This window comes from Solanum dulcamara, chromosome 8, assembly GCF_947179165.1.
Source record: "Solanum dulcamara chromosome 8, daSolDulc1.2, whole genome shotgun sequence".
NCBI classification, from domain to species: Eukaryota; Viridiplantae; Streptophyta; class Magnoliopsida; order Solanales; family Solanaceae; genus Solanum; species Solanum dulcamara.
Genome location: NC_077244.1, coordinates 65,072,128 through 65,081,948, shown reverse-complemented (window position 1 = coordinate 65,081,948; position 9,821 = coordinate 65,072,128). Strand labels below are relative to the sequence as shown.

Here is a 9,821-nt window from a genome sequence, read left to right as displayed (position 1 = left end):
GTGAGACGGATAATTAATCTAAGAGCTTGTTTAGATAAACTTTTTTAAAATTGTTTATACGTTAAAAAAAGTTGGGGATTTTTTTTTTTTTTTACTTATACGTTATTTTAGATAAACTAAATCAAGCAAGTTCAATTATAAATTAAAGCTTATTTTAAGCACGATTTTAAATTGATCAACTAAACACTAAAAAAACTAAAAACAGCCGTTTGTAAGCTAATCCAATCGGGCTCTAATACAATATTATTATGATCGAACAGACTGAATGTGAAGGATATGATTCTTATTATCTTCCGGTGAACCTTTTTACAAACATAATATATTGCGATGAGTTCAACCAAAGATAAAAATACATGAATCCAACAAAAAAAAGAGGAGGTAAGTGGTACAGAAAGAAGAAAATTATGATAAAGAGAAAAAATAAAATTCCCATTTTATGAGATCTCACCGTCACCTCCACGAGCTTTAGCTTCGACGACGGAGGCTAATTTCTGAAGATTTAATTTGACTACTGTATCAGCAAAAAGACGAGTGTCTTCTTCAGTGTTTCCTTCAGGCACATCAACGACGTACGATTCCAAAACAACGGTCCAGATTCTCCCATCGCGTTCGAATCCATGTACACTAGTAACTGACCGGTAATTCCTCAATCTATGTTCACCACCAATTATACTGAATCCGGTAACGTACTTTTCATCGTCCAACAAATCGAGCCTCTCAGTACTTGTATTCGCCGGTAAACCGGAGATGACGTTGACATCGCGCGTGGCACCCACGACCATCGAGAAGTTCTCTCCGACCGAACAACTCTTGATGAAGTGTTTGTATATTTGAGGCTTTTCGAAACGGCGGACGACGGACCAGACGACTTGAGGCGGCGCTTGGATGCGTCGTGCGAGTAGGGAAGAGCATTGGGATGAGTTGACTCGGTAGGAGTGGAACTTGGTTACACTTGATTTGAGCTCATCGGATTCTTCCGGTTTCAAACCGGGTGGAAGCGTTAACTGATGGGTCGTGTTTAGTTCTTCTTCTGGTTCGTGATGAAGGTGGGTCGTTGAGCTCTCGGATTGCTCCATTAGACAAAGAGAGAGAAAGGCAAGCAAAATGGAAAAATAGAGCGTTATTAGCGTTTTAAGTTTTTATTCTTACTTGTATAAGGGATCGTTTGGTTTAAAATAAGTTATCTCAGATTAATTATTTTGAGATAAATTATTTTGAATAAGTTATTCTATCACATATGTGGAATAATTTATTCATCACTAAAATATAAGTGGTATGATAAATAATTCTAGAACTGCCTAATATTTTCAATTAAACGCTGAATAAATAGTCCTGCATTTTATTCATTGGATTATTATACTTTATATCTCACACCAAACGATTCCTGAGTGAATAAGTATCCGGATCGTCTCCATTTTTCCTGAGGGGCCGCTTGGTTACTGATTAGAGTTGTGCATGTATTAATTATATAGGGTTTAGTTATGCAAGTATTAGTTATGCATGTATTAATTATGTAGGTATTAGTTATGCAGAGTTTAGTTATATAGAATTTAAAATAAATTAGTGAGCTAATTCTTATTTCTTAATTTCAAAATGTTTAGTGAGCTAATATTTATCATACTCATTGAAATAAATAACTATCTAAATAACACATTAAAATTTAAATAAATAGCAATAACTAAAACAATAAAGTAAATAACAAATAACTAAAAGCAATTAAGTTATTTGTATTGAATAAGATTAAGCAATCAAGACAAAAAAGGGTAAATATGTAATTTGATATTTTAATACATGTATAACTAATACCCACATAACTTATTCTACCTTCTATTAATCCGCATAACTTATACATAGATTTCCTCATAAATTATGTAAGTATTAATTATGTAGGATTACAAAATATGCAACCAAATATTGTATAAAAGTAATAAGTGAATAACTTTTTATTCTATTTGCAAACCAAACATAGTATAAAATAAAAGTTATTCATGTATTAGCTTTGTATTTATCCCATAACCAAGAGGCCCCTAAATTCTTACTTGAATGAGAGATACATGACAATGGTTAAAATTAAGGGCAAAAATTTAACTAACTACATTAAGATTCTTACCAGGATTAGATAATATTTTAACTTCATATAGTACTTGGAATGCATTGCCACTTTGTATTATAGCTAATGAGAATGAATGAAATGGTTTCTGGTATTCTAAAATCTAATGCAAGTTGATTCACTTATGAAGATTTTTTATGGGGTTGCACTTGCACATGGTCTATGAGGTACAAAAAATGAATATAAAAATGAAGTGGCTATAATATCTGTTGAAGAACACACCAAAATATGTTTGGGTGGTTTGAAAAGCATACCTAGTAAGTTGTTCTCATTATCATCATTCAACTTTTGCTTTTGAATATGTTATTGTTGGATATACTATTAATCATGTAATTATATTATAGTATTTTTATTTAATTCCTTGTAAGGATTATTTATGTTATTATAATAAAAGGTCTTGATTTAAATATTTCAATTAATCATTGTGTATATATGTGTGTCCATTACTTATATAGTAGACGATTTTGTGTATGGAGTATTTTAACTCATACACGAAAGATTAAAATTGTTGGTTCTTATAAGTTATAAATTTATGTTCACGATCAAAGATGAAGTCGGACAAACACTTTATTGATCGTAGCACAAGATTAAATTAATTTGATCTTAATTATGAGAATGGTTAAATTCCAGCTTCTTGTGTGTAACGACACATTAGGTCGTTTTGAGTACTAGAGCTTTTTATTTCATAAAAGACTCATTCCGTAAATTTTTAATGGATATTTTGGACTATTTGATAACTGCGATTATTTAATTGGGGGATAACTTTAGATAACTAATTTAATTGGTGGCTAAATTGGTAATTTTTTTTAATACTCTATACCTTTTATTTTATATTTATTAAAATAAATTAATCGAATTTGTCACTTTTAGCACATAACTATTATAGAAAAGAAAAGAAAAGAAAAGAGAAAGAGAGAAAACGTAAACTTACCTGGCGGACGAACGGAAGAGGAGTACAACTTCAGGTATAAGCTCACCCAATTCGTATATTCATGAATATTGGTAGGGTCATATTATTGTATTATAATATTTGGTAAAGAAAGAAGAGTAATTGAATTAAAAAGTGGAAATTAGGGTATATACGGTAATGAATTTAGATTGAGTGATAATATGTGTGGTTATATGAATGAGAAGTCACTGGCCAATAAGTGGCAATCATTTTGTAATGATTAGGAGGATATGTATCCTTTTAAAAATCCATATTTTGGTAGCCATTATGTCATATCTACCATGCGAGTAGTTACTGAATTCGGCCCTTTTCCCAATTCTGTATTCTACTTATCGAATCTCCCATATAGTTATCAAATATAGTTTTAATAAATTGATGCTTAACCCTACGCTTGAGATTTAGTAAATTGATTAAAGAGTTGAGAGAGTTTTTGGGTCTAGGCTAGACATATAGTAATATGGGTATCTACGAACTTATTTACTTACGAATATTATATATTTGATAGATTGGAAATGTTTTGAGGCATTGAGGAAAGAAAAAGGATTGGTGAATTAGCTTGTTCGACTTCGATTCTTCGATCGAGGTAGGTTATGTTTTATTCTATATCATAGATAGACTCTTAATAGTGATTGATAGTCATTGAGTAATGTGTGAAGTTTACTATGCATTTAATTGTTGTGATTTGAATGATTGATATGTTATTGTGATTGGTCTGCAATCCCAAGACTGTGAAATCCGTAATCTTGAACTTGTCCTATCAAAAGTGATGTCTTGAATAAAGAAGGCTTGATGAAATATTGTTAATAAAGTAGAATGTGATAATAAAGAATGATAAATTAATTATATTTGGATCGGGTGTCACGAGCTGATACGATATATTTGGATTGGGCACAGTATATTTGGATCAGGTTTTACGTTCCGACACGATATATTTAGATCGGATGTCACGTTTCGACACAATATATTTGGATCGGATGTCACATTTCGACTTAGTATATTTGGATCGGATGTCACGAGCCGACACGATATTATTGAATCGGGTGTCACATTTCGGCACTGTAATATTAAAGAAAAACATAATAAAATGACTTAATACTACCAATATCAAATAACTCATTTTTCAAAAAAACGTGGTGTGGAGGCCTGAGTCCTCATGTATACTTTGGATATAGTTGACTGATTACGTAGTTGTTTCATTGTGTTGTCACTTGATCTTGATCTTGTTGGTTGCCACCTGTTAAGTGCTATGATTGATTTCCCGCTATTACTTTATGCATATTGATTTCTATTTTGATTCGACCAAGATACCTACTCAGTACATGTTGTCCTGCACTGACCCTTACTTGTATTTTTCTTTATTTTATTTTGTGGAGTGCAACAAATATTTCATCGACTTCGACTCGACCTCATGCTAGCCACTGTCCAGCACATTAGGTTTCAGGGTGAGCTATTCCTTCTAGCTCATGTTGGATTCTCTCGGACATGGTATGATGTACTTAATTTTTGGATACATTAAGTTATTTATTTATTCTGATGTTTGATATTTTTAGACTTAGTTGTTATATCCCGTACTTTTATACATTGGAACATTTTTAAGCTCCTCTAAAGCTGTCATGTGATCCATGTCATCCATGACGTTATCAAAATGACCCTAAGGAGGGGAGGATGTACCACCTCATATTTTGCATAGACTAGTTTTACGTGGGTAGTGATTATTTGAAATAGGTTTGGAAGGATTTGAAAAGGGTTTGAGGCCAAATAATTTGTCATAGTAATCGACCTACTTGCTTAAGCTACTGCTTTGGATGTCTTACATAATTAAGCTACTTGATTACATGTCTAGCTTAAGTAACAAGGATCACACAGGTTCTTAAGGTAAGACTAATTGCTAACCTACGAAAAGAACAAGTAGGTGATGCACCTACTTGGAATATGTGGGCTGTATTTTAAATAAAAAGGGCAAGTAGGTGATGCAACTACTTACAAACTTGTGGCAGGAATTAAGTGGGGATTAGTGATTAATTATAATTAATTAACTTAATTAGACCACTAAGTGGGCTTCACCAAGACATGTGGCAAAATCTGATTGGTGTGTGGATGATAAATGGACACATGTTAACAATGGACATATGTCATAAGGGTGGACACGTGTCCAACATCTAGGCAACCTATATATACCCAATTTGATGACTAAGAAGCTCATTTCTTTCATCTTCAACCATTGGAAATATAGAGAAAAAGAAGGAGAATCCAAGTCATGGCAACTCACGGCCATGGCTAAGCAAATCAAGCTCCCAAATTCTGATCCCCACATAAATTTTATAAGGTAGTTGTCGATCAATTGGAGGTGATTAACAACGTGAACTAATAATTGGAGTATCAAGAAGGCCTAACGTGTAATCCACAAGTTTTAGCCAACTTGTTAAAGTAAGAGTTAACCATTTTCTATATGTTTTAGGATGAATTTGGACGTGTTGTGAATGCGTAAAAGTGAATTGGATGTATGAAATTATATATGTGGGCGTTGGAATGTTGGTGAAGCCGTAGGGGCTGTTTTAATTGAAGTTGGTGAGTTGAATTGGATTAATATTTTGGTTGTTATTGTCATGAGTTATGTAATGAGAATGAAGGAATTAAATGGTTAAAGTGGAAGTTGTAATTGTTGTGTGGGTTGTTGTAGAATTTTATATGATGTTAATGTAATTTTCTTGCACATAAGAAGGTGATGTTGTTAACGTGTAGTTGCTGGTGTAGTTCATGAACTTAGACGAAAAGAATGCATTAAGCAATGTATAATGAACGTAGATGGTCTATTTGGCATGTTCGTAGGTGTTCGTAAGAGTATCGGGCATCTCTTTACGTTGTTAGTTAGAGGCTGTTTTGGGTGTGTTGTTGTTCTTGTTGAATTGAAGGACTAAATTCTTGTTGAATTGAAGGACTAACAGTAGTTAAGGCTACAGTGTTGTTGTAATTGTTGGACTATTATAAGGTCATTCGATGAAGTGTTGTGGCTATAGATTATTAAGAGTAACTTGATTACGTCGTAATCGTTATGTTAAAAACTATGGAACGTCGTATTGTGCGGACTGTTTCGAAATATTCTTGAATTTTGCCTTGGCTAACTTTGATATAGCACTTGAACGTGTGGTTATTGATGTTGACTTGGTTGTTACGTAGTTGGTTTGAATATAAGGAAAATGTCGCCTAATTTTCTAGAAATGAGCTGCTAACGTTGGAGTACATTTTGAAACCTTCCCATAGCTTAACCAAAGTTCTTGACGTCTCAATATAGGTTGAGACACTATAGGCAGCGTATACGTATTGTGTTACGGATAATTATTGAAGGTATGTAAAGTCATCCCTTCTTTCTTTTGGCATGTCTTAGATATAAGTGATTTATGATACGAGCTTTGGGTAATTCCATTCATAGATTCCGACTATGATTCATGATTCTTATTCACTTCTTGATAATAAAACCCCTAAAGTAGTTGAGCTACTGCCGTTGAGTCTTCTATACATCGTACAGTAGTTGGTATGTGAAAGTCCCTATTCTTAAAGACTCTATAATGATTAATGTCCTTAACTTTCATAAGCTGTTTCGCATTATCTTGATACATGTTTATGATTCCTGAGGCTTTATTTAATATAGTTCAAAATGACACTCAAAGAGTACTGAACATGACTATCGCCCTGATACTCAAGTATTGATTAGTCTACTTATCTATTGAGTCTCAAATGATGATCTAAATGCATATGGTTACTCACTACTCTGCTCGTGTATATTGTTATTACATCTCTCATCGAGTCCCGAGCCGGGTATATTATCACACACATTTTACTACATTATCCATCGAGTCCCTCACTAGGGGGACGAGTACGCTATATGATGATATAATAATGCAATGATATGGTTATGACACCGAGTTCCACGATGGGCGAGGTACGGTATACGTGTACACGACTTTATTCATCGAGTTCCTTATCAGAGGTCCGTGTATGGTATATGTATATGATGATACGATAGTATGGTGATACGATTATGGCACTGAATCCCATAATGGCCAGGGTATGGTATATGATAATGATACACATGATTTGTTTCGTAAGGCACAGGTATAGTGAGTTTTTGATTATCATACTTATCTCCTGGACTCTCTACTTCAGTTAGGATCTTTCTTACTGTATTTCATATTTTATATACTCAGTACATTTATTGTACTGACCCCCTTCCTTCGAGAAGGGGGCTGCGTTTCATGGCCGCAGGTACAGATACTCATTTTGGGGATCCGCCAGCTTAGGATTTCCATTCAGTAGTTTTGGAATGCTCCATTATCCCGGAGTCTAGACTTTTGGTACAGATCCTTTTGATGTATATATTTATTTATACAGGGGTACGGTGGGCCCCTGTCCCATCATATGCTACTGTTAATACTCTTAGAGGTCTATAGACATATGTGTGGGTTGTATATGGATGTTGTTCGATTGTGATAACAGACTTATTTTAGGACGTTCCCGTACGTAGTGGCAGCCTTGTCGGCTTACGTGTATATGTATATTTTGAGGTGTTGTGTGTAGTGACAGCCTTGTCGGCTTGCATATATATATGTAGTGGAATGTTCTCACATGCTATGACAGCCTCGTCGGCTTATGTACTTTGTTACCCGTTGATAGTTGTGACTCCTCAAGAGACAGGTTGCCTACTATATATATATTTATGCCACAGTTCTGAGACTAGATTTTGGGTCTTTATAGGTTTCATATTATGTTTAGTTGTGGATTAATCTTATAGCTAACAAGTGTATATATGGGTGTCTATCTCGGGCACCAGTCACGGCCTATGGGGTTGGATCGTGACATTAGTATTTTAGAATTAGATGTCCATGAAGTGATGACTTTCAGGTTTTGGAGAAACGTATGTAATAGACTTTAGTGGTTTTATTATTTCTTACTCTAATAAATTGAGCTTCCGCATTATTATCATATTTTATAAGTTGGAGTTTGTATCGTTGGTTCTCCCACATATGAGGTTAAGTGTGGTGCTACTCATGGACCATATTGGGTTGTGACATTGTGTTAGTACATTTTGTATGTATTAAACGGGCTAAATTAAAGATATTTATTTATGTTCTGAATATTTATTAAATAAATTATCAAGTTCATTACATGTACTTATACTCTTAATCTTGATATAATTATTATGATCTATGTGATTTGATTTATTATTTTGATCTATGGTGAGACATTTTTCAATGAGTCAATAAAATCCTAGTAGATTGTATAATGACATCTTACATTAGTGAAATTATAATTAGTTGATAGAACCGTCTCTCGGTCCCGAAATGAAGACACCCCTTTATGGTTACTTATAAGTTTTCACGTGAAACCCACTAGGTGGATTTTATCCGACATGTGAAATTAGTTAAGTGAAATAATGAAGGATTAATTTAGTCAATAAATTAAATTTTAAGAAAATTTGATTTAATTGGCTAATGTCAGTAATTCTAACACGGGGAATTAAATAAGATCTAATGGTGGATTTCAAAATTATATCAAGGAGTGCAATTACAAATTTTTAGTGGAATAATTTATAATTTATTACGACATGGTTAATTCATTCTTTTGCGAATTATTTTCGTATTTGGAAGCCTCTGTTAAATAAATTTGTGCTCTCTACTATGCCTGACTAATTAACCGTATCTGAAAAAAGGTAAAAGAATAGAAGTAGTGATATATCACGGATCTTCAAAAATGAATTTATTTTGAAATTCATACTTTTAAATGATGTTTAGAAGCAAAAACATTTTTGAGTTAAATGGCCATTATGGTCTTTTATTGCCTCTTAAAGTGCCCTCTTGAATGACCCTTATAGCTGATCTTATTACACCAATATTGGTGTATAAAAAGGGTATCTTGGAGGAAGAAGAAGATCATCCTCGTCTAAAAAGAAATACTCACTTGTCCATTCAAGTCGGTTTAAAAAAAATGAGGTCAATAGTAGAAGGCGGTAGAAAGATTGCAATTCTAGAGTTGCTTCTAGACGAATTTTGTTAAAGTTTCAAGAGGTTAGTCTTCTAAATTTTGCAATTTTTAATTTATATTATCATATTAATATGTAAATTTAAGATCCAATATTGTGCTTTCGCTACTCGTATGGTCTTACACTTCTGACTTGCAAAAATTAGATGTTGAATTGTGCTTTTGTGTTGTAATTAAGGTGATTAGTGATCATATTTGGGTATTAGTTATATGTGTCATAAATTAGTGGCCCATTCTTGAAAATCTTTTCTTTCGTTTCTTGAGCAAAAGATGTTTTGTCCTCCTTATTCTTTGAATATAAGAAAATGGTCTTTTCATCAGATTTTTATATGAAATAAAATTAAGATCTCTCGTAAAAAGAACACGAAATTTAAAAATTTATAAAGAACAAGAAAATTGTTTCTCCTCTCCCAAGGAGATTCAAAATATATATAAAAAGAAGCGCACATAGATGAAGGATATTCAATCTACAATATACATATAAAATATAATTTTAAACTTATTCATGTTGTGTAATTTTGGATGAATTTCTGCTCCTTTGCTCTGCCCATCATAATAGGTTGCTAGTTTGACCTATTACTGTGACTATACCTTCTATGTATCATTTTTGCCTCTATTTTTGAAGCCAAAAAGAAAAGGAGCAACAATAATAATATTCAAGAGCACTTGACTATTTTTTACCAAATGTCATGTTTCACTTATTTGGAATGGGAAGATACAACAACA

General features: G+C 33.1%; 1 protein-coding gene across 1 annotated transcript; it reads right to left on the bottom strand.

Annotated features, from left to right (window-relative positions):
* Nucleotides 1-262: 262 nt before the first annotated feature.
* LOC129899551 (abscisic acid receptor PYR1-like) lies at nucleotides 263-1,149 on the bottom strand. Its single transcript, XM_055974554.1, has one exon. The coding sequence runs from the start codon at nucleotides 1,074-1,076 to the stop codon at nucleotides 435-437; it is 642 nt and encodes a 213-aa protein (XP_055830529.1). The 5' UTR covers nucleotides 1,077-1,149; the 3' UTR covers nucleotides 263-434.
* Between the last annotated feature and the right edge of the window lie 8,672 nt (nucleotides 1,150-9,821).